The sequence below is a fragment of the Prionailurus bengalensis genome, chromosome D3 (genome assembly GCF_016509475.1).
Source record: "Prionailurus bengalensis isolate Pbe53 chromosome D3, Fcat_Pben_1.1_paternal_pri, whole genome shotgun sequence".
Classification (NCBI taxonomy): Eukaryota; Metazoa; Chordata; class Mammalia; order Carnivora; family Felidae; genus Prionailurus; species Prionailurus bengalensis.
The window spans coordinates 36,057,834-36,083,433 of NC_057356.1; the positions used below are offsets into that span (position 1 = coordinate 36,057,834).

Sequence of the window (25,600 nt, forward strand, 5' to 3'; positions counted from 1 at the left end):
CGCTGGGTGTAGAGCCTGCTTAAGATTCTCTCTCTCTCTCTCTCTCTCTCTCTCTCTCTCTGTCTCTCTCTCTCTCTCTCTCTGTCTCTCGCCCTCTACCCCTCCCCTGCTTGTGAGCATGCTTTCTCTCTCAAAAATAAAAAAGTTAAAAATCTTAAAAAAAATAGCTCTCTCACCCCCAATAATACAATGTGGTTGAGGGGAAACAAAATTCACCAAAACTACAATTTATACACATGTATAACAATCTCTGCTATTTATGTGAGGCAGACACTAAAATAATGTTTTTCTCACATGTAACTGAAGATGAATTTATAGAAAATTAACTCAGTTTACCTAACAAATGAAATTATATTAACTGTAAGTTTATTTTTAAAAAGGCAATGTAGGGGCGGCTGGGTGGCTCAGTCGGTTGAGCATCTGACTTCAGCTCAGGTTATGATCTCATGCTTCGTGAGTTCGAGCCACATGCAGGGCTCTGTGCTGATAGCTCAGAGCCTGCTTCGGATTCTGTGTCTCCCTCTCCCTCTGCCCCTCCCCTGCTCTAGCTCGTTTTTGCGCTCTCTCTCTCTCTCTCTCTCTCTCAAAACCAAGTAAACATTAAAAAATTAAAAAAAAATTAAAAAGGCAACGTATTATTTTCTTCAATGACATCTGAAGGAATGCATGTGACATTTTAACAAGTCACAAAACACAGCATATAGCGATTCACGTTGAGCAAGGTTTAATGACCCATATTCTCCTACATTCTTTTGCCCCTCACCATATCAGATCAGTGGAAAGACAGGACATAAGAAGATCTGAGAAAACAGACTGGAATTTTAGATGCCAAGGCCTTGGATCCTGAACTGGGTTATTTGAATTACATATAAAGATTAGATGGGGATGGCATCCTCTGTAGATGCCTGTATGGACAGGAGTTCCAGCACCTACCCACCTTCCTCCCTGCCCCCTACCAATGCCTGAATTTCGAAGTAACCACAGGAGAATGAGACCAACTTTGAAGAGACGGGTGTTTCTGTGAAGATATATATTTTAAGGGCATGATGAACATTTGTGTAGTTTGGGTGGGGAAAAAGAGTTTCTGATACTGAGAAAAACTAACTCTTGCCAGCAGCTTTCAAGAACTGAATCCAGGGGCGCCTGGGTGGCGCAGTCGGTTAAGCGTCCGACTTCAGCCAGGTCACGATCTCGCGGTCCGTGAGTTCGAGCCCCGCGTCGGGCTCTGGGCTGATGGCTCAGAGCCTGGAGCTTGTTTCCGATTCTGTGTCTCCCTCTCTCTCTGCCCCTCCCCCATTCATGCTCTGTCTCTCTCTGTCCCAAAAATAAATAAACGTTGAAAAAAAAATTTTTAAAAAGAACTGAATCCAGAATAGATTGGCAAGGAAATGCATCTTTTTCTCACTGTATCAGAAAAGCACCGGGACTCTCTCTGGAACGATGTTGCAATCCTAGAGTTGCTCACACTGGGACTCCTTAATGCTGAAGAAGAACCGGTGAGAGGAGCCTACCATCCCCAGCGGCCTGGGGAGGCCCCTCTTTGGGTCTCGCCCTTGTGTCCTCTGAATGTGCATTCAGTGAAATCACCTATTTCTGGGAGTACAACCACTTAGCACGTTCTACTACAGGAATGCAATCCAGCAGCTGCTGTTCGGTTTGTAATCTTGCCCAAAGAAAAATCAATTGTTGTAGAACATCAGAATGATTGCTCAGTAGACAGGTGGTACAGTAGGTTCACAGTGTAATGATAATGCGAATTCTGAGTGTGGTGTAAACATAAATAAAAAAAACCAAGAAATATGACTCTTGCTTCCTAACCTCCTAACATCAGAGACTTTCTACTGGTTATGTTAAGTTGCTCCACCAAATCTGATGTAATTCTCAGTGCATGATGGGTCTGACATGAAAGGACGCACGTAGGAAGCATCTTCCTCTAGGGAAGACAAGAACACATATGGAGATAAAGTGGACTCGGATTTCTTGCCCCCTTCTCCCTGACTTCTTACGTGTATAGTTAGATGTGGCGAATTTAAAATATATCTGCAAATTCTGACACTTCTCCCATCTAGAATGAAATCATGCCATTTGCAGCAACATGGATGGAACTGGAAGGTATTATTCCGAGTGAAATAAGTCAGTCAGAGAAGGACAGATATCATGTTTTCACACACATGTGGAACTTGAGAAACTTAACAGAAGACCATGGGGGAAGGGAAGGGAAAAAAATAGTTACAGAGAGGGAGGGAGACAAACTGTAAGAGACTCTTAAATACAGAGAACAAACTGAGGGTGGATGGGGGGCGGGGGGGGAGGGGAAAATGGGTGATGGGCATTGAGGAGAGCATTTGCTGGGATGAGCACTGGGTGTTGTATGTAAGTGATGAACCATGGGAAACTACCCCAGAATCCATGAGCATACTTTACACATTGTATGTTAGCCAATTGGACAATAAATTATATTAAAAAATAAAAAAAAAAGTGCTTAGGTGTCCAACGACAACAACAACAAAAGAATGGGCTTGGCCAACCTTAATGACTACATACAACGAAAAGAATGTAACAAAGGGGTCATCGGTAACTCTCAAGGTGCTGGTCAGAGAAGGCTATGCATCTTCAGCCAGGTTCCCCAGGAGAGCTAGCTTTCTGGGAGAAGAAGCCAGCCACCACGTAAATGGTGCAATGACCCTGAACCTGCCACACCGGAGAGGCCACCTGCAGGCACTCTGCCCTGCAGTCCCGAAGAACTCCCAGGCAACAACTGGCATCACTGACAGCCATGTGCGTGGACCATCTTGGAAGGCTCTGAAGGCGGAGCCTTCAGATGATGGTCATCCTGAGACGCCAAGCAGGAACTGCCCAGCCAACCCTCTGCTGGCCCACACAATCGCCGCAAAATAGAAATGTTCTTCTAAGCTGCTGAGTTTTGGAGTAGTTGGATATGTAGCAAATACTAAAGCAGAGTATCAGGTCATACAATAGCAAGAGTAAGGGGTCAAGGTCAAAGCAAAAGACAGCACAATGCAGACAACAGTTGATTCATGAAGAAGTGTAACCTAGTCTGCCACTAAATACATACAGCACTGAGAAAATGTGACTGTTCTCTTGAAACGCCTTTTGTAGGGCTGGGGAGAGAGTGGCATGTGCATTGATCTATGCTCTTATCTGAATTCTGCTAACAACTGGGGTTTTAAATTAACTCCTTTGGGTCTTAATTTGTTTTTTTTTCCCAATGAAATGAAAGAGTTGGATGGATCTATAAGGTGCATTTTATACTTTTATTCAGCATTTTAGTCAGCATGCAAGAGCTACTCTCAAAAAAATGGATAAAGCAAAGGAATAATTAACTGCTTTCCAAAGGGACTCTCCATTAAATAAAATGATGTTTAACACTGGCTCCCTTTTATCAGCTTTTCCGAATTGTTTGCTACATGACACTATTTTCAAAATTTCACCTTACAAACAACTCTGGAAAACCTGTATACCAGACAAAGTGGAAATGCGAAGATACACGTGAAGGAAAAAAAGTTGCAGAAACTATTCCATACAGGAAGTGCTAGGCGGGGAGTCTGGCACACGCAGGCTTTGTTTTCCCCTTTTGATGATGCAAGAACTGAGGTTCGGAGGTGAAGCGCCCATTCCATCCGGGGCTCACAGCTGATGAGGTAGCGGACGTGGTCTCATGACCATCAGACAAGGCAGTAGTAGTAGCACGACCTGTTACAAGTCCTGGTTAAGGTGCTCATTTGAACCGTCTATGCCACAGGCGTCTTGCCCCGCTTTTGCGGTTACAACCGACATACAAACTGGTTCCCACCTACTTCCCATCATCAATTTCAGTACTGTTAGAGAGATTCTTTCTCTTTTATCACATCAATGGGGCTACAGATGGAAATTACACCTTTGACCTCAATTCATTCTCCCATCCCTCTCCGAGTCATTAATAACTTCCAGGGAGAACATCCCTGGACTTTGCAGGGAGGCCAGCACCTGACTCGTGTCCTGTTCAGCTCTCGATCCCAACCAGGAACCTCGGTGCCATCGGTGACAGTGATCACTCATTTTTCATGTCTAACTCCTCTGAAAGACTAGCACCGTCGCTTCCAGACTGTCCGAGTCCCACCATGTTGAATTCTATCACAAACACCTTGTCCTCTATTCCTTTGCCCTGGCCTGGACCCAAGTTTGTTACTGAAATGGTGTTCTCCCCAACACCCTGAAATACTCTGCTGCTCTCAGCAGATGACCCTAATTCATAAAAGGACTGACCCTACCTCATAAAAAGAGTGAGTCCCTCTCATAACCCTCTGTCGGGGGCTCATGATCTGCTCCCCCATTGTGATGTACTCTTGCTCTGCTCCACACTCACAAAAACATACTTCTTGTAAAGACTAATAATCATTTGTATCTATTTATCAACACTTCCAAAAACCTCAAGTTCCTGGAGGAAAAGGTCTACAGTTTAGTCATCTCTGTGTCTCAGCACACTTGGAATGAAGTGGGCCATGAGATAGATATTTTTGGAGCATAATATAATCCAGAAGTAATTTCTAGTTTATATGCATTATATATAGTAGTAGGGAAGAAATACACCGGTAATCACAAATATGCTCTGTTTTACTAAAATTTAATACTAAGTTTATTTTGCATTCATTTCTTGAATATCCAAGAGCTAACAGAAGAAGAAATGATCAAGAAACAGGTTTTACGATGAGAGAATGCGGGGTAGATTGTAAGTTTATTCAGGACAACTCAGAATTGAATAATGAGCCCTGAGAGAATCAAAAGCTGCCTCTCTGTTTTCCTACCCTCTTCTCAAACCTTCACCTCTCACTTCCCATCCATCTTTTCCCCAACTCTGCTGTGCGTGTGTTGTGTTGTGAGTGTTGTGTGTGCATTTACTCATTTATTAACTCAAGGAATGTTCTTGAGCACCTACTATGTGCCTGGCAGTACTTTAACTTGAACAATTCAATGTTTCATGTTCCCTAAGGAGAGAAAATTTTGTTTTGTAATTTAAATACCATCTAAGTGAATACGGGCAAAAAAAAAAAATTTGATTTTTCCAAGCAGGAATTTTATGAGGGTTAGATGAAAACTTGAGAATTAAATGATTATTTAGTGGACCCCCATTTTTTTCAATATATGAAATTTATTGTCAAATTGGTTTCCATACAACACCCAGTGCTCATCCCAAAAGGTGCCCTCCTCAGTACCCATCACCCACCCTCCCCTCCCTCCCACCCCCCATCAACCCTCAGTTTGTTCTCAGTTTTTAACAGTCTCTTATGCTTTGGCTCTCTCCCACTCAAACCTCTTTTTTTTTTTCCTTCCCCTCCCCCATGGGTTTCTGTTAAGTTTCTCAGGATCCACATAAGAGTGAAACCATATGGTATCTGTCTTTCTCTGTATGGCTTATTTCACTTAGCATCACACTCTTCAGTTAGTGGACCCCCATTTTAGCCAATAGCCAATGGATCTGTTATGTTATATACTCCACTCCACTCATATTACTTTTTAAATGGTTACCATCTAGTCATCTTCAGATATATTAAAGGAAGAACTAAGTTGACTAGAGCAATTTCAAACCCAAAATGTCTTTTCATCCTGGCTCCACAAGAGAAATTAGATTTGCAAGCATCCAGACCTCAAATCTATTTGCTCTTTAATAATTTAAGCACTGAAAGGTCAAGCAGCTCTTTTCTATTCCCCTTTATCAACGTCCAAGCGCTAATGAAAAATAGCTAAATCCTATCTGCTGCCCAACTGCCACACATTGCTGTCTCGCTGATGGAAATTAACACATTATTGGCACCTAGGTCAATGGCACCTCAACAGAACTCTCTGGCTGATAGGCTTTTCATCGGTGCCAATACCATCATTTCACTAGTGAATTTCATAAAATCTGTGCAACCCCAATTGTAATCTCAAAGAGTAGCTTTGAAAATCTTACTCTTTGAATGGTTTTTCTAAAAAGATTTAACAAAGCAAGTTCTCAAGGATCGAAAACCAAGCAGAAGTTTCTAGCTTAGTAGGCTGACTTAAAATTCTATTATCCTTTTAATGTATTACTCATGCTCCTTTTGTTTATTAAAGTCACACCATGCCTATCCTTATCCCACTCTTCTGGAATTTAAAGTTACATAAAATCTTCCTATCGCTTTTGCAATCTGAAGGCATGATCCACAGTGAAGATGATTCTGCCAAAAATGTGGCATCACTAGATGATAACTTTCTTCTGGAATGAAATGTAATTTAAAGTTTCATTTATGCGAGGCTTTTCTACAACAACACTCTAAGACTTTTATAAGGAGAATAAGGAATCTGCATTTATATAGACTGGCACACGACGACGTATAACCTAGAAAAGAACATCAGAACATCTTTCGTGTATTCTGTTAAACCTGAAAGTTCAAATGTGATGAGATACGTTTGGTGTTTTCTAACTTTGAAGACGTTGAGGAGAAGAAGCCTGCTGTAGAGTTGAAATTGACTTTAAAATTTGGGTCTTAATGCATTTCAAGATTAAACCCCTAGCTGTAAGTCCATTTTTCTTATCCACTTATTCTATTTCTTATCAGCATAAAATATTGGAGGGTTATACAACTGGATAACAGAACAGAGGGTGAGGGAAAGGGGAGAGAGGGAGAGAAGTTAACGATCCATTTCATTGTTGCTTTTGCTAATCTTTTAAAGTCTGCACTTCTGATCATTTCAGACTTAGACTTCGAATATTGTTCATTTCATGGTACCTCATAGTGCCTTTTAGTTTAATTTGCAATTTTTGGTAAAACCATCTCTTCTGTATGTACAAAAAAAGAATACAGACTAGCAGTACTATCTTCCTGAAGATTATTTTTTTTGAGGGTGGGAGGGCGATGGAAAAGGAAAGTATAAATTCTATGCAAAGCACGTAATATAAATGTGTGATTAAAGTTTATTGCCACGCAAGAACACAGAATTTATTTTCTCCCCGTTCTTGGTTTGGTCCTTCTCTTTTCGTAAACCTGTCAGCACTTAACTGGAATGACACCCTAATCATTCAAACAGCCTAGTACAACTAAACTAAGTTTTAAAAATACTGTCATCAGTTAAAAGTTAGGGGGAAAAAAGGTCAGTTCACTATGTCCCATGTGTTGATCATCATGACTAGGATTCTTCAGAGATCTTCACATAACACTCGTAATGCAAGTAGCTGACCTAACACGGTGCTGGTCACTAAATCAGAAATGCCGACTGGCACCTAGTTGTGCACAGACGGTGGGCACTGTGCAACATGCCTCGCAGCCTCAATAGATCTGGGGGTTGAATATTCTACGTTAGCGACTTTAATTTCTCTTTGTCCTGCTCTCTTCTAGGTAAGATTGGCCATAAATTGCTTTGGAATATTTGCGGGCACCACAAATATATTTTATGTTCTCTCAGCCAAGATTCATCATAAGGAGCGAGCCTCGCATCCGCAAGTTACCGCCGTTCTGTGGGTGCGTGTGCGCGTGTGTGCATGCGTGTATCGTGCATGTGCAAGTGTGCCCGAGCATGCGTCCAGGACCCTGCTGCTCTGCCAGTCAGTGATAAAATCTGATACAATAAAATATTAATTACAGCTGAAAGGTTGGGTGAGAAATATGAAGTCGATTACAGTTCCATATCGTGCACAAAGGACAGGAAGAAAAAATCGTTTAGTTATGGAGGTTTGGGATAATAAAGTAAAAACTAAAACATTAGACTCAGGCTGAGCAGCTCTGTAAAAGGCCACCTATTATTAATCTTCACAACAGGCACCACATTTCAAGTAAATGAGTCCTAGATGGAACCTCTTTAAGACAGAATTCTCCCCGTTTTAACAAATGAAGCCGTTTTCCTTTGCAGATTTTATTTCCCCTAAGCTAATCATAATCGAATCATTGCAATTTCATAACAAACATATGATTATAAAAATTATAATTCAAGGTCAGCTACTACTATTAAGGTGTGTTTTCTTAAAGAGCACTAGTGATTTGAATAAAAATGGAAACTGAATGCCACCAAAGCCACACTAAATGTTTTTCATTACTGCATGTTTGTATTATACTCAATTCGGAATCTTTCAGTCCCTCGAAGTTCTAAGACTGCAGGCTAGGTAAGCTGGAACAGAAATGCCACCATCAACGAGGCAGGTGAACCAAAGGGGGTACCCTTGAGAGAACAATGAACTGAGAGTCTCCATACCACAGGCAACTGGGTCCAGCTTTGCCACTAAATCACCGACTGACCAGGAAGGTCCTTTCAAGTTCTGACATCTTATGACCCCTGACACAAGATCAGGCGACTTTCCACATCAATACATGAGAAGAAAATTATTTCATTTCCACGCCCTCCACCCTCCATTTTCACAATATTTATCATGTGTCAAGCACTGTGCCAGGCACAGGGGAAGAAGAAAAGGAGGAATTGGTCACTCACTGCCCTTGTCCTTGAAGACCAGCCTAAGGGCGTCAGAAATAGGTCACTCCAACAAAGAACTGCTGTGACAAGCACCTGACATGGGTTTGTACGTAACACACACACACATATAGCACGTACACAAACCTTAGCGTAACGGGACACAGGGAAGGAATGACAATGTTTATGCCCAGCTCTTAGAGCATCTGCTTCATGGAGGACACCTGGGCTGGACCTAGCGCCCAAACACTCCCACCGCTAACACCCAAATACGGCGGTACTGCCTAGGGCCACCAGCTGTCTCCCAAATTAAACATAAAGGGATGAGAACAGAAAAGCTAATGTCTTTAGATTCCCTACACAGTCCCCATTCTCTCCAATCACTTGTGCAAACAAAGTTCCAACAAGCTTTCCCAGCACACTCACTAATGACTGCCTGCAACAGCTTCCAAGAGCCCACAAGGACTCTACATCCAGAGTACAGAAGACTGCAGGGAGTGGGCTATGCCCAGCCCCGATACCTCCTGAAGTCCTGGCCGGTGTGCCCCAAGGGTTCCCCAAGTTACTTCAAGAGCAACCCCCAGAGTGACAGGGCTTTCCTTACAATTTCAGTACTGCCCAGCTCCTGGCAAAAGTGCACCTCGGGGTGTGACGACGAGCAGCGTTCCTCGTCTTGACTCCCACAGCCTCCAGTGATGCCTGAGGTGAGGGCCAAGCACCTAGCGGTCTCTGCTCTCTGGGGGCGGGAGGGTGAAGACGCCCATGGGCACACAGTCCTACGCTCTGTTCCATTCTACCTCTCTCCAAATCACTGTCAGGCAAATTTGCAAGTACTCTTCCTGCCCTGTATAATCACTCCTCAGGTCACAAGATGCACAATGTCTTAAATTTAGGACTGCAATTGATATCCATTTTCATCACGCAGGTCAAATCAAAGTAACTCCAGGTGGGCATTGCTGTGCTTTGGCGGGGGGCGTGGCTGCAGAGTTTGGGCCTGAGAACCCTCTCCGGCTGTCCCTGTCCACAGGCTGCCTCTCTCCGCAGAAGGCCTAGCTGAGCATGGGGGCGGGGCTCGCTGGTGCACCTGCCCTGGAGGCCCCGGTAATAAGACTGGCGCTCTGATCTAATACACAGAATCCTTCAGAGGAGATTATGCTGAAGAAAAGAACATTTGAAAAATAGGGGGAGGAAAGCTACGCACTATATTTTCATGCACAAAAGCAAGTTTGAAATGGAGTTTGAGGGAAAGTTAAATTAAGTTTCATTGTATAAACGCTCAAATTCATCTACTCTATTATTATTATCTTCCCCTGCCATTTTAAAAGCTTCTTTTCAAGGGTTCTTGAAGAACAAACTTAGTTTCCAAAATGAATTTTCAAAGAGATGACTGACATTGTCATCCTAGAAGCAACATTAATAAAAATGATCTTTGTTTCCCGGCAGTAAAGGAATCCAGAGTATTATTTTTTAATACAATAAAATTCACCTAAAATCATGTGGGGGAAGGATGGTAGTGGTGGTAATAAGAGATTTAGCACCTTTTGTTAACACACACTGTTGCAACTCAGCTATCATAAGTAATAAAAAAAAAACCAAAGCCAATACAGTAATAAAAAATTGAAGTTTTACCAGTGAATGACATTTTGGTCTTTGTGACTATGGGTATCCCGATGAAAAAAGAAAAAACAAATTAGGTAGGAAGTCAGATATTTAGAACTCTTTTTCTAAAACAATTTTAGCACCAGATAGAGTCTTTCAAAAAGTTCAAACACTGGCAAAAGAACATTTAGCCCAGAGGGTTTATGATGGTCCTGCAGTTCTCATTTCTTCAATAAATAAAAGGGAACAATTAAAAAGCCACTAATAAGCATTTTAAAAGAAATGGTATATTTTTTCTTGATTCTCTGGAGACTATTAAGAATGGGGAACTGAAGGAGAACATGCACATCAACAAAAAAAGACTGATTAATTTGATTACAATGATCCAATACACTAAAGCAAATTTGTTTAATCCATGTCCTTCAAGTGTTTGAAACTGTACTGTTAAACACTGAGTAGATCAAGGGCGCCTGGGTGGCTCAGCTGGTTAAGCCTCCGACTTCAGCTCAAGTCACAATCTCACAACTTGTGAGTTCGAGCCCCGCATGGGGCTCTTTGCTGACGGCTCAGAGGCCTGGAGCCTGCTTCAGATTCTGTGTCTCCCTCTTACTCGCTGCCCCTCCCTCACTCATGCTCTGTCTCTGTCTCTCTCTCAAGAATAAATAAACATTAAAAAAAAATTAAACACTGAGTAAATTGTAATGGAGTTGGGCTTCACCAAAAAAAAAAAAAAAAAAAAAAGAAGAAGAAGAAGAAAACAATAAGAAAAAAAAAAAAAACCCTCCTAAAATTAAGTAACAGGGATAAACCCCAAAGATTCTGATGATCATAATTTAAAGTTAAAGGTGTAATTAATGTTTCTTAACGCTAGAAGAGACAATGAAGACAGGATATTAATTTGTGGAGTGGTTCATCCATGCAAAGGAAGGTGTAACCAGTCTGGTTCCAGAAAGAATCTGCAGGGAAGATGTCTGAGGGCTGACGAGGGGACAGGGGGCGGGGGGGGGGGGGGGGGAGGGACTCCTGGGAGGAAGCAGGTGCCTGAAGTTCACATGGCTTCGCTGGTCATGTGATGCTGTGCAGGGGAGAGTGCTGGCTGTTCACCTCCACAGACCTCACTTCTTCCCGTGCACAAGGATACCGGCATCTGACAAAAAGTCTGCTCTTGACGATTAGGAATCACCTCATAAAGGACCAAGCATCGGCCTGATGCATTAGAGCTACCATTCCAAGTCTCAATGATTATTCGTTTTTTATTATCATAATTATTTTTCCTGTAGGACATACTGCTCAGATCATAACTGAGGTTCAGGAATATCACAGTAGGACCTGGCAAATTTCCCAAGATGTGGGCAGAAGAAAAGGGGCCACCAGGTTATCTAGTTATTGTTATCGCCATCAGTAGAGGCCAGAATCACATCAATAATAAATAAGTAAAGCTTTCCTATGTTGAGCAGATAACATCTGTGCTGATACCACCCTGAGTGCTTTTGCTGACTGTCATTAATTCTCTCATGTCCTCTGAGGTAGGTTCTTACTCACATCTAATTGATGAGGAAGGAGCATGAGACTCAAAAAAGTTACATCAACTTGTCTAAGGTTACGGCACAAATAAGCACCGGGATGTAAACCCAGGACCGTCAAACTGCACACTGTGGTTGGCGGCATTGTTTACGATTCTGAACACCTTTGTGCCCTCCTTCCCAGGAAAGAGCTATTATTTGTAACTACTCTAACCAATAGTGGTTGATGGAACCAAGGGTCTTCTGAAACTTCGATGCTTTTACAGAATGAATGTGTGTTATTAATACCACACACACAGTTCTTACAGCTTCCCTAAAATTACTGTCAGAAAATGGGTTACCTTTAGAACATAGATCCTATTCAAGTGATAATCACAGTATATGGGCATAAAAGTTAAAGGGAAGTGATGCTTAGAAATTTGAAGTTTACGGGGCGCCTGGGTGCCTCAGTCAGTTGAGCGTCTGACTGTTGATTTCAACTCAGGTCATAATCCCAGGGTCATGGGATCGAGCCCCATGTTGGGCTCTGAGCTGAGAATGGAGCCTGCTTAAGATTCTCCCTTTCTGTCCCTCTGGCCCTCTCCCGCACTTGTGTGCATGCTCTCTCAAAAATATAAGCACATACATACATAGATTTGAAGTTTTATTACTAAAAGCATGATATAAAGGAAACAAGACTAAATAGCAATCTAGCCAACATGCTTTGTTAAGCAAATACTGATATCATAGTTTTTACCCCTTTATTTTATTTCTTTAAATTTATTCTTGAGAGAGAGAGACAGACAGACCATGAGCGGGGGAGGGGCAGAGGGAGAGAGGGACACAGAATTGGAAGCAGGTTCCAGGCTCTGAGCTGTCAGCAGAGTCTGACGTGGGGCTCGAACGCACAAGCCGTGACATCATGACCTGAGCCAAAGTCGGACACTTTACTGACTGAGCCACCCAGGCACTCCAGCTTTACCCCTTTAAAACAAAATTTTTTTGATGTTAGTTTTGAGAGAGAGAGAGAGAGAGAGAGAGAGCAAGCACACATACACCAGTAGGGGAGGGGCAGAGAGAGGGAAACAGAGGCTATGAAGTGGGCTTTGCACTGACAGCAGACAGCCCCATGTGGGGCCCAAACTCACAAACTGAGAGGTCATCACCTGAGCTGAAGTCAGGTACTTAACCGAATGAGCCACCAAGGTGCCCCCATAGTTTTACCCTTTTTGAGCACTTAACACTTTTTGAGCACTTAACAAAGAGCTGTTGCCTGTATCAGTCTTCATGACAATGCTGTGAGACAGGCGGAGCATGTGATGGACTCCAATGTTAGAACCGAAGAAAGATTCGAAAGTTCACAGGATGCCCCAATCTCACAAACCCAAGGCTTCTGGTCCATGCTGAGTGTTCTTTTAATTAAAAAAGAAAACATTTTTTAACGTTTATTTTTGAGAGAAAGACATAGTGCAAGCAGGGGAGGGGCAGAGAAAGAGAGGGAGACACAGAATCGGAAGCAGGCTCCAGGCTCCGAGCTGTCAGCGCAGAGCCCGATGCAGGGCTCGAACCCACAAACCGCGAAATCACGACTGAGCCGAGGTTGGACGCTTAACCAACAGAGCCACCCGGGTGCCCCTGAGTGTTCTTTTAATTAGATGAAGTCCTATGAATGATTTACATTTAGAAATACCAGATTCCACTCACTCTAAGTAAAACTTCGGTCATTTGGAGAAAACTGCGCATGTAGGCACCTGCCAGCCTCCTTTCACCCAATAACCTCTGTGTTTGGTGGGAGTCATGGCACCGAAACACCCACCCGGGTGACCTGGTAACTTTCTGCCAGGATGCCTCATGGGCCAATTTTCCTTCCTCTGTGGCCAAATGTGCAAATGCAATCATATCTCTGCCCCATTAAAAATCCTACAGTCCCATGATTTATGTGTGTTGAGGGTGGCAGGCGGGCAGAAGAGGGAAGAAGGAAGAAGATTCTACGCTAAAAATACATCAAAGCTACCTGGCATATTCTCAGTGCTGAGAGTATATTTACATCTTTTCAGCCGGAGGATGGCCTGAAGGGGAGGCTGACCCAGGAAGGGACTGGATGATAGACACCTTCCACATTAAACAAAGTCTGGAACTATCCTGAGGGCAGTGGCGAAACCCTGATGGATTTTGAAGCCAAAGAGCCAAAGACCCCTGCAGCCACACTGTGCAGTAGAACTGGAGAGCCGAGAAAGGCAAAAGTATGAGCTGAGGCAGTGATGAGTAAAAGAGAAAAGGGGGTGTCAGTGACCTTGAGAAGTGAGAAGCAGGATAGCGTCCAAAGGAGTCAGTGCAGATGTGCAAGATTATAGGGACCGTCCTGATGGAATGTGAATTTGGAGTAATGGCTTATTTGAAAGTGGCTTTTCTGAATTTCTCTTCTAGTTAAAAAAAAAAAACCAACAACGAATTGATTCAAGGGTAAAGATAGGGTATTCTTTCATGCTTCTGTGCTATACGGATGGGACATGGAATTTAACTTTTATTTAGGGATGAAAATATAAATTTAAAATCCTTCTCCTTCCTGATACGTCCAACCAGTTAAAAGGAGATTTCAGTCCTTTGGCTTCTTATCTATGAAAGTTTCAGTGATAATTACTTTTGCTCAACAAGAAGAAGATGAGGTTCAATTCAATAAACATTTATTGCACACTTAATTAGGTTTGAGGTACTGAATGATATTCAGGAACTAAATTATGAAAATCATTTTGTGATCATTTTGCATTTTCTATTACATTTACATATATTTTACATAATGATTACCCTAGGAAAATGCTCACTTTCAGCATTAAATGCATAAATCTAATTAATACTCCTGAGTGCTGGTCAAACCTCATTCTTCTATATGTGTGTGTTTTTAATGGTGTTTACTAAGATGACCACTGTTTACATCTCTTTACTTTCTCATGTTCCAGGCTTTTCTACAGGTTGTTCCTCTTCTGGGTGGACCTACACCTGTATCTAACCCCCCCACTGGCCACCTCCTACTTCTCTTTTGCGTTTCACCTTAAAGAGCATATCTTGATCCCCTGTTGAGATTTTGTCCTCTGTTTGATGCTCTTTGAGTACTCTGGACTTTTCTATCCGGCTTGATCAGTAGATATTCGGTGAAAGAAGGAAGAATGAACAAATAATGGCCAAAGGTCAACTGTGAGATTTCCCGTAACACTCTGCAAGGCTAAAACTGGCAAGAATTTTAACTTGAGACGACTAATTGCAGAGAACGCTTATCACTTCTCATTGAGCAGAAAGCACAGCATTGACACTGGTCAGGAAAACACTTTCAGGGCAAAGCAGAGAAGCTGAATACCTGGGACACAGAACACAAAAGGGATGTGGTGATACGGGAAAACTCACATTGCTCCCTATCATTCTGCTACCAAACAGGTTGAGGAACTGAGTGGTAATTAAGTAGCTGAAAACCAAATACAGGTGACCTTCAGGCACCATATAATAATACACTTAATAAAATCATTTTTGATGCAACAGAAGGCATGTCAATATTTTTGTGTGCTTTGATGTTCTCATCATACACAGTTATAGTGAAGGTATTTGTAAGTGCTGGTTGATGAAATGTTTCTGAAGAGGATGGTGCAAGACATTGTTCCTTATATGGCTATGCTCCTAAAATAGGAAGTGCCGTCACATGAGGAAAGTGGTCAGATCGTCTCTGGGTCCCTCCTCAGCTCTGAAAGCAAGTGGCTATAAGCAGCACTCCCGGTTGGCTTTCTCTCTCTGCCCCATACGTGACTCGATCAGCCTCTTCGAGAACCTGGGATCTTCTCTCTCAACTATATGTGATTTTAGCACCTTCAAAAAGCAAAAGGGAGGCATCTATATTCAAATCAATTAGTCTTTGTCAGAGTTTCCAAGATCCTCACTCCCCAAGGCTATCAGTCTTAGCTCGCAACACCTGTAGAAATTCATCCCTTAAATTCCCTGGAATCAATAACTGTGATTAGGAAGACCAGCAGCTCCTGAGAGCAAATGGCATGGCAGCTTTGTGATTCATAACTAAGGGGATGCAGTGTTCCGTTCGACATTTGCAACCTTTTGGTGTTCTGCGTATGCAACTAAGACTACTTGTCAATGATTTCACTGTTAACATTTAGATGGACCAGATAGATGGGGGAAAGACACATCATGTCCCTTTCTCAACAGTCAGTGGAAGATGAGATCAACCTGTATGCCTGCCTCTGTCACCCTGATGGATGGTTTCCGGGCGGGTGGTCAGTCTGGAGCGGGGAATGTGCTCAACTACTTCCTCTCACCTTTGGGAGACAGCATGAATAGCTTTTGGCCACTACTGTACGTGACATTCAAAGGCTTTCATGTAATCTGTAGTTCCGATCTCAGGCACCTATCTTTTGAGAGACAAGCATGGGTTCCTTTGGGCATAGCAGAAACGAGTTATCACATGATCAAACATTCGGGTCTTCCCTGTTCCCAGCCGAGAACTAGCCATGGCCACCCACTAAGAAAGATCCAGAAGCTTCTCAGCAACTGGGATTAATAATGCCACATTCTACTGCTTATGAAAATCGATATTTAAAAATATTCATACAATTAGCAATTTCCAGGAAGTTACTAGATAGTCACTGCCAAGATTGGCTTTAAATTTCTAGTATTCTAGTGTCTACTTTAACAATACTCTAAACAGTTCATATCACCAATTGCTTTGGCTAGTTAATAACGCTTTTTCCTCTAAAAAGGACTAAATGTTTTTGATTCCTTTAAATCCTGTCTCTAATAAAAATTGGCATGTGGCACTTACCAGACCCCTTCCCTTCATGCCGAAAGGTGAGCTATGTCTTAACTGGGCCCAGTCAAAGGAACAGCGGGAGGGCTCAGCACATCCACCAGCTGCACTTGCTGGGAAGCTCTCCTATGTTCCTTCCCTGGCTAATCCCATCCCCCATTGCAGGGCTGATCTTCCTTACATTTTTCTCCCTTGCCACTCACTGCCTGAAGGCTACATCTCTACTCCTGGGCGTGGAGCATAAGGGTGCCCAATCTAGCCCCGATCTCCCTTGTGGCTCCCCAACCTCCCCATCCTCCACTGTAGCTGTAACACCCTTCCCATCCCCAGATGAGGCCAACTTGCTCAGTCCTCCCTGGCCTTGTGGAATTCATCTGTCTTGCCCCTTATTTATTCCCTGCCATACACTTACCCCGCCCTGCAAATACCTCCCCATGACATACATACATGACCAACCTTGGGCAATATCCAGCTGCAAGATTCAGCTGCTGGGCTCCAGAGCTTGCTCCTCTGAAGCCTTACCTGACCCTCCTGTGTACAACCCCTCCCCTTGGGCTCACTGTGCCAGTACTTATCCCTGCAATAGGGGGAGAGAGGACACACTGGTCGCATCTAGATTGCTAACTCCTGAAGAAAAGAGCCCCTAGCAGGCTCCTCTGTGTTGCCAGTACTCAGTAAAGTGCCTGGAACCTAGTGAGCGCTTAATAACTATAATCCTAACAACTCCCTGAGATAAGGTGATATTACTTTGCTCTGCAATGATGAGAGACCCGAGGCTCACAGATGTTAAGAAATGTAGTCACGTAGTCATAGTCACGTAGTCACATAGTCACACAGGTAGTTGTTAAGAGAGCTGGGATTTGAAATTACGTTTATTTAACTTCAGAGTATGTCCTTTCCCTATATCCTGCGGCTCATTTTAAAAGTTAGGTCCACGATTTATGTGACACATAAAACAGAGTAATTACTTGAATATTACTCTTTCTTTTTTAGAATATGCCAGAGGAGGAAAGAGTGATTCTGCCTGCCTAACAGGCATGACACCTGAAAGTATCTTATGTTTTCGTCCACAATGATCTTGATCAATTATTGATAGATTCAGTAGTTTCTAATTAATGTAGGGCAAAGCGTTGTTTAGATATGGAAATTATACATGGATTTATAATAGGCTAATTTAATATGAAGCTACTTTTAAATTTATATTACAGAAGCTTTGGAACTTAAGGTAAACTGCATTGTGAGGTTTTACATTATAGTTTTTCCTTTCTCAAAATAATAGTCATTCCAACAAGAAAAGGGATACAATTTGGGGGAATAAATAATTAAAAAAATGTATCTGCAAATCACTATTTAACTGGTTCCTCTGACCCAAGATCAAATTCTTGGACAACTCTATTCTGAATAAAAAGATAAGTTTTAGAATCTAGGGAATAAATTCTAACATATTCTAACATAATCCTAATGATTGTACCATAAAATGGTACTTGAATCACAAGTATTTTTTTCTTTTTTTAAGGGAGGGGAAGAAGAATCAGATTCTTCAAAGGTGAACAGAACATTAGACACCATTGGGCCAAGCAAGTTCCATGTCTCAATGACTCTCCATTGGTGCCATATTGTGAATTTCACTTTCAGGATGGTTATAAATAGAAGACCCATTTCCTTTTGTTCTATAGTTAACTTTATTCAGTAGAGCTGGCCATAACCATAATTAGGTAATGATTCAGGGGCCAACAGGGAAACATATAACCTTTTTAAAGACTTGTATGACAGAACTGGAGCAGGGAAGAGTTCATTACCTATTTATAATATCAATTCCCAAAGACTTGCAAATGCATACATAAATAGGTAGCCAGATATAACCAAAATTTAACATGTAGTAGAGATACCAGGATTTATTGTAATGCTATTATTTATGACTTTATTGATAGAGACAATTGTTAAATCCTTAACTTATTTTTCATGTAAAATTAAGATATTAGATTTGAAAAAAAAATGACACAAACAAAGGAAAAGCTAGCGAACCAGAGTTTGTCCTATGTGGGTATGTGTGTGGGGGGGGGAGGGGCGGGGGACACACCACAAACCATCTACTGACACAGTTTGGAAGTATTGCAGTAAAAAAACACTTGTATGGCATTAGTATGTGTGAAATACAGTTTGGAGTGTTGTTGTTTTTTTTAAACACTACTTCCATTAATCCTCACAAGAACATCATCATGTTGATTTGCTCAAAGGCTCCTTGTATGAAGCAGAAGAAAACGAGATGCCCAAGCAGGTGGTGGTCAGAGTAAACATGTCTTTCCTTGGACTTACTGATGGCAGACAATCAAATGGATTGTTGCTGTCTTAAAAAAAAGTCTTTTTTTTTAATTGGTCTTTGGTCTTTAAATCCTAATATAAAACTTTCTAAAGTATAATTAATTGTATGCCAACAAGTATAATTCCTAATAGAGGAAACATCTTTTTTTTTTTTAAAGTTTATTTATTTATTTTGAGTGAGAGAGAGAGAGAAAGTGCATGAGAGCTGGGGAGGGCAGACAGAGAGAAAATCCCAAGCAGGATCTGTTCTGTCAGCAGGGAGCCTGACACGGGGCTCAAACTCACGAGCCGTGTGCTCATGACCGGAGCCGCAATCAAGAGCTCCACACTTAACTGACTAAGCCACCCAGGTGCCGCTCTAACATAAGAAACTTCTTAAAACAAAATGCATGATTATCTCCTATCATTCATTAGTCATAATGATCTCTTTCCCTGCTTTTACTGTCAAAAGATCCGTGTCTCTGTCCATCTGAGGTGGCAGTTTTCACAGACTCCCTGACACTCTCTTGCCGAATCCCTTTAAGAAAAACTTCTATGTGACAACCAGCTGGGAACATGAGTGCAAGCTGATGGCCACAAAGAAGAATAAATCTCATTTTCCATACAGCTCGAGGATCAAATCAGACATTTCTAGGAAGTGTAACAAATTTTCTTAAAACCCATACAATTGCTTTACTGACTATTTATCCTCAATGGAATGAAAACCTGTCCTTCACCTTGTTCTAAGAACACAGCACAGAGTTTTCAAGGAAAAAAAGCTCAGTTATGAGAAAAAATAGCATCCTTTAATACATTTTTAATTATCTGTCTGATTTGTTTCAAAAGAATATCTGATGAATAGTTTGGGTAAATCAAGCAATACTAGAAGTTACCAATGAAGCACTAAGATCCGTGCACGTTTTGCTGGCTAACTACCTAAGACAAAGCAGCATCAGGAAAAAATGACAGGAGATAAATGAAAACATCACATATTGGTAAAGTCTCCCAGGGTAATGAATTCAAGGTGAAATCTAGTTAATGAAAATCTGGCCACATTATATAAAAGTAAATAAATTCTCGATTTATATATGAAGCTGAAGTTTTCATATGGTACGGTTTTTTTTTTTTTTTCAAAAAAAAATCGCAAGTATTGTGGATGAATAAAACATGTATGCCTGTCTTCTACTAGCAGAAACTACTTCCTATCTCATTTGAATCTTACTTGCCAGGACCCATGCTTTAAAAAAATAAGGCAAAATATTTCTTTCATTCCTTCCTTATGCCCTCTTCTCTTCCCCATTCATAATGCAGTGAAGTTCCTATTTGCTTTAAGATTGTGGCCCTGATTCTCAGCAATGGGAACTCGTCACAAATTGCTTTTTGTTCTTATTTATTTTTATTTATTATTTGTTACTATTTTTTTTTTTTACAAATTGCTTTTTAGCTATAACTGTCGAGGAAGCGTTCATTGCAAAGACCACCATAGTATAAGAAATTACCAATGACAAGAAAATTACAGCATTAAAATAATTAGGACTAGCTATGTTAGAAGAACAAGGTGTGTATTCGCATGTTTCAGCCATCAGTTTTAATGTTTTGGTTGTTGCTGCGATGACTGCCCACCTCCCATCCCCATGGACAGACAACTGTAATAGATGTTTTCCCCAGTTGGTAGTTTCTCCTGAATGAATGAATCAAAGAATGAGTACTTAAAATGGCAATTTTCTAACATTTTACTGAAATGAATATCCGAACGTTTAATTAACATATTCAAGCGCTGAGTTTTAATTAAGAAGACATATAGCTCCCACACATTTATGAATAAATTGAAGCAACAATGCCTAAAGAACAAAAATGAGAGTCATTTGAAAACACCATCACCCAAGGCTCAACCATGTGATGGAGTCTCATGCTGTAGACCATTAGAACGTATAAAACATCATTAATGAGGGATATTGCACATAGCAGATATATATCACAAGAGTAAAATCACAGAGAGCATATTTGCTAGTGCAAGAAAAGCACACAGTTTGTGTAAAACTCATCCTTTATTTAGGGCTGCTATTTTGCTGGCAAATTACGAGGATTTTCTCTGTTGGATTGTGTCTGCATGTAATGAACAGTAGAGAGAAGAGAGAGAAATGAGGTGATTCTAAATGAGTCAAAGAAAATTAAGCTTTTCCTTGTCTTATTAAAGAAAAAAAAATTGAAGCCACGAACAGACATTAAAATTCTGTCCCAGGTGCTAGTTTACTAGTTGGAATGATGGAATTTGTGCTCTTCCTGGCCATCTCGGGATTTAAATAATTTTACGTGACAGAGCTGATGTGTTGATCAATAAAAAGACAACAATCGTTTACATGGAGAGTTTAGTGCAATTTTAAGCATCTGCATTAAGCAAAACGCGTGCTTGTAGTGGAATTAATGCAGAACCATCTTACTTAGTGAAGTGCATAAATGAAGTAGGACTGAATTTTTAACACCAATGATTATGGATTAAAGAAAACTCAAATCAATTGAAAGAATTGGTTTTGGAAATCGCACAATGACAGTATTTTTGAGCACATAATACCGTGCAAAATCCAGGAAAGCAAACAGATGTTCACTTTCATTTCCCTCCTTCTTCTAGTATTTATCTTATCATTTGGGAAAAGCTTTCTTGTATTGCAGTTTGATTACATGTGCATTTTGCAAATTTCCAGATGTGTTCAAATGTTTTAATCTACATTATGGCTTTATATTTTAGGTCCCTATGATTCCCTAATCAGAGTTCTTATTTCTCTAAGCATTAAATGAAATTGAAAATTTTCATATACCCCATTTAGTTTGAGAGTATTATGGATATTTTTTCCAAACTAGTCTTTCTAGATATTGGTCTTGCATCGACTCAATAGATAATCAGTCCCATTATGTTGTACTATAATACCAAATCCCTTGGAGAGAATATTCACTTTTCTGCAACAAAACAAAACAAAACAAAACAAACAACTTTTTGACAGGTGAGGTCGAGATAATTTCCCTTCTCAAATTTGTGCCAATCAGATTTACCCATTTAAGATAAGAGAAGCATCCTTTCACTTAAGGTCGTATCTGTAGTGGGTTTGCCTGTAATGTTTACTTAATAGTATCCCATAAGAACTGATTCTGAATCTAGCATAGATTTAGATGATGAACATAGACAGTACGTTTATTAATTTCAAGATGCTAACGTTGTGGAAGAAGATATAATAGAGACAGAAAGAAAAGTGACCCTGGCAAATTCAAGGAATGTTTAGCCAATAACAAGATGATGTCTAATCAATGATGAGCTTGGAAATAGAGCATCAAGACAGCTGTGGAGGAGGGTGTGCTAATATAAACTGAAATCTCAGCCGAGTCAGAGACTGGCCCTCATGAAATGATATAAAACTGTGGTGAAGCCAGATATTTGGGACACTTGGATAAGCATTTGAATGTGCATTTTTATAACATAATAAAAAAGAGCCTGAGGATATCTCCAATTAACTATTTAGGGCTCCAGAGTCTCCAAAAACAACTAGAAAGGTGTGAATGAAAACAACAAGGCATATGATAGAAAACATGAATAGTAGTTTGGAATGCAAGAAGCACTTTAAAAAAAAATAAGGAAAGGAGAATTGGGGAGGGGGCTGATATAGATTGCCCAAAGGAATATTATTTGAAAACTCAGAAAGATCAACACAGAGACGTGGATGAAAATCTGACTGAAAGGGTTTGAAGGAAAGAGGCGAGAAGAATAGAAAATGAAAAGGAGTTTATGTGAGAATAAAGTAGAATCGGAAATAACTAGCTGTTTTGGAGAAATGGTTAGGATTTCAGATTCCTTCCATTTGGAGGCATTGAAAGTGAGTGGCCTCTACCCTTTCATTTTATCATGATGTTTCTGGAGAACATTGACCCCTGTCCTAAAAGCCCACAGTGCTGAGTCTGGGCCCCTGTTAAATTGGTCACAAGAAAATGACGCTCTCAAGGCCATGGCCAGAGCATCAATTTATCATTTAATAACACTTCAGCTTTCCGGAGTGAAACCAAGTCTGACTCACAGCCATAGGTACACCTGGATCTCAGCCAACCATCTAATGAGCGTGTGGTTTGGGTCATTCAGAATAGGGCACGCAACAACACTGCACTCAAGTCAACCCAAAGGGCCAAGGTAGTGTTGGTGGCTATACTTTTCTAGCAGTAATAGTATCTTAAATTCGTAAGAAAGCATTCACTTACTTCAAGGTGTTCTCACAAACTGCATTTAGGAATGGTAGTCCTAAATCCCTTATGTGAACTACTACTATGTTGAGTAACTCAACAATAGAATACACTAAAATTATGTAGATTTTTCAAATGCAAATTTCTGTGGTTCTACCCTAATCTGACTTTACCATCAATTAACGCTATTCTGTTTTTACTCTTGACTCCGTGAATTGAAACTTGCACATATCTGATCAGGTAGAAAGAAGTCCAACTGATTGTCCTCTGATATTATAGTGAAAACGTGATCCAAAAGAGCTGGGTTTCAAAAGGGTAATGGACTAAAACTCTACAAAAAGACTATGGCAAATAATCCCTACATAGCCTTAAATGGGAATGTAAATGTTTCCTTGGAGTATGTTCTTCAAAATAATAGGTTATTTTGAAGGGGATCTATTCTGATAGTACAGAATATCTAAATCCCTCCGAAACAAGTAGAAATTTCTTTTATATAGATTAATGAGCTTATGACAAGTTCATACTCAAGAGTTATTCAGGCATTCCTTTGCTCCCTCCTAGGAAGAATAAATTTATTTTATTCATTCACTGTACAAGTTACACTTGGTAATATCTCAGCTGTATAAATCATCATGGAATGAGAAATGGGGCCTACCTGTTGGTAATAAATATGTTCAAATAAAGACTTCACAATGCTCTTTCCAATCATCTGATTCTTTTAAAAAACAACTATATACCACTTATCCAATGGACAAATTAGCCCATTTACCATAAGTTAAGTGACTTAAAACCCCAAGTAAACAAACAAACAAGCAGAAAACCCACAAACGTCCATTTAAGGAGTAGAGCTCAGGATAAAAATGTCATCGGCCCTTGGGTAACTAAATTTCAGCAAGCAATTACTTTTTAGAAGTACAGCCACCTCTCCACAGACTAAGGCTTTTGTTCCTTATCTTCAAAGAACAATGCACTTGCATCTGAATCAAACTCCATACACAATACTTGGTCACCCTGGTTCAAAGCACTTTCCCTTTCTAATCTAATTAGAGCTAATAAAGATACTGGCTTTACAAGCTGACTGATGTTTGTAGCAAAACCCCAGAAAACACGTTCAAGGAATTAATCAATTTGATTTTAGTTCCTATCTCTCTAGAGCCAGCCCACCCCTCCTCTGCTCAGTACCTGACAGGTGCGCCCCGGCTGTGTGCAGGTTTCAGCATGACTGTCACTGTGTTGTCCGTTTGATTCAAAGGGGTCTCCAGTTCATAAGCCGGCATAGAGGGTGCTGGGGGAAGAATGTGTGAGATGGGAGACTCATTATATTTCTGGTTGATCTTTTCAGTTTCCTTCCTAGTTCCATTTCCAAAGAACATGAAGTGCACAGTGCACTTAAATTGCAGCTACGAACCAACGACGGGCAGCCTTTACATACATGCCCTACACAGAATACGAGGAAGCACTTCTAGAACCAATATATGTTGACTTCTTTCATCTTGAGTTTAAGTTGGGTGGGAGTGTGAGGGGGCTCGGGCGGTGTTAGTTAATATTATGTCTTGATTTGCATTCTCGCTGAATGGATGTAGTCAGCGAGCTGTGGGCTTAGAACCTGTGTACTTGTTGGTAGGAATGCTTTTCTTTAAAAATGACTTTAAATGCAAATTTAAGAAACAAGCACTAGGATCATAAGACTGAACATTATAGCCCTCCCATCTGAGTCAAGGTGGAAGGCTGTGTGGGCCAGAGATCCATCTAGGGATCTGCAGAGGACTACAGGGGCCACGGAGGCTTGCTGAAATCAGTGACCACTAGTGGGCTCTCAGGGAGAGCAGCAGGCGGAGAAGACACGGGAACTGAAGTAAGAGAGGCCTCGGTTGGACTTTTTGCTGTTTTGTTTTAATCAGCACAAGAGCTGAGGCACGTCAATTATCTCTGGAGCTTCAGTTTACTCTTCTTTCAAAACAGGAGAAATTACCCTCTAGGGTTATCATGGGAATTCAAAGAGATAATAAAGAGAGCCAGGCAAATATAATTCTACAAATGTTAGTTCTTTTTCTCCACTCCACGTGAATCCTATTTCCATTTCCTGGCATTCTTTGTTTCTAGATTGTTCAGTCTTATTATGAGAAGATAACGACAGAGCTCTTCAGTAATTTTGTCATCGCCATGGACAAGAGAAATCATTTCATGAAGCCTGTGATGTGGGAGGGCACACAGTCTTTTTAAGACCCACAGGTGTAGGTGTAGGTACCTGATGAGAACGCTAGAGATCAATTTTTTTTAAATACAGTTTTAAAAGTCTCTTACATATAAAAAGCTTTTATGTAAAAGACATGGGTTATATCTCATTTCCATTTATTGGATTTTCTCAGCATTAAAAATTAACTCCAATTCTATTAAAAATTAACTCCGATTCATAACACAGAATTACATTTTGTATAGAGAATAGTTCTCTATTTGAGGTCCACGAAAGTAGAAAATTGGGGCCCATAAACTGTAATTTTCTTTGAACTATAAAAATCAAATAGTTATTCTTGATGAGTCTGCAGGCTAACTAAAATGTCAACTGTCTTTGTTTCCGGATAGAACTGTATGAACTTGCTGGGCTAACAGCAGTCAGACTCGTATCAACCAGAATTTTTATATAACAAAAGTAGCAAAAAATGAATTATTTTTTCTAAAAGAATATCCTCTCTAAGATAATGATCTTTAAGGGGTGCCTGGGTGACTCAGTTGGTTAAGTGTCCAACTTTGGCTCAGG

At 40.7% G+C, this 25,600-nt stretch overlaps 1 protein-coding gene across 10 annotated transcripts in view; it reads right to left on the bottom strand.

Moving 5' to 3' along the window:
- PTPRM (protein tyrosine phosphatase receptor type M) overlaps positions 1-25,600 on the bottom strand; it is a 798,103-nt gene that overhangs the window by 269,178 nt on the left and 503,325 nt on the right. For all 10 annotated transcript variants that reach the window (XM_043558322.1, XM_043558320.1, XM_043558321.1 and 7 more), the window contains one exon: positions 24,025-24,127. In XM_043558322.1, the coding sequence (XP_043414257.1) occupies positions 24,025-24,127 (103 nt within the window). The remainder of the gene's footprint in view (positions 1-24,024; positions 24,128-25,600) is intronic.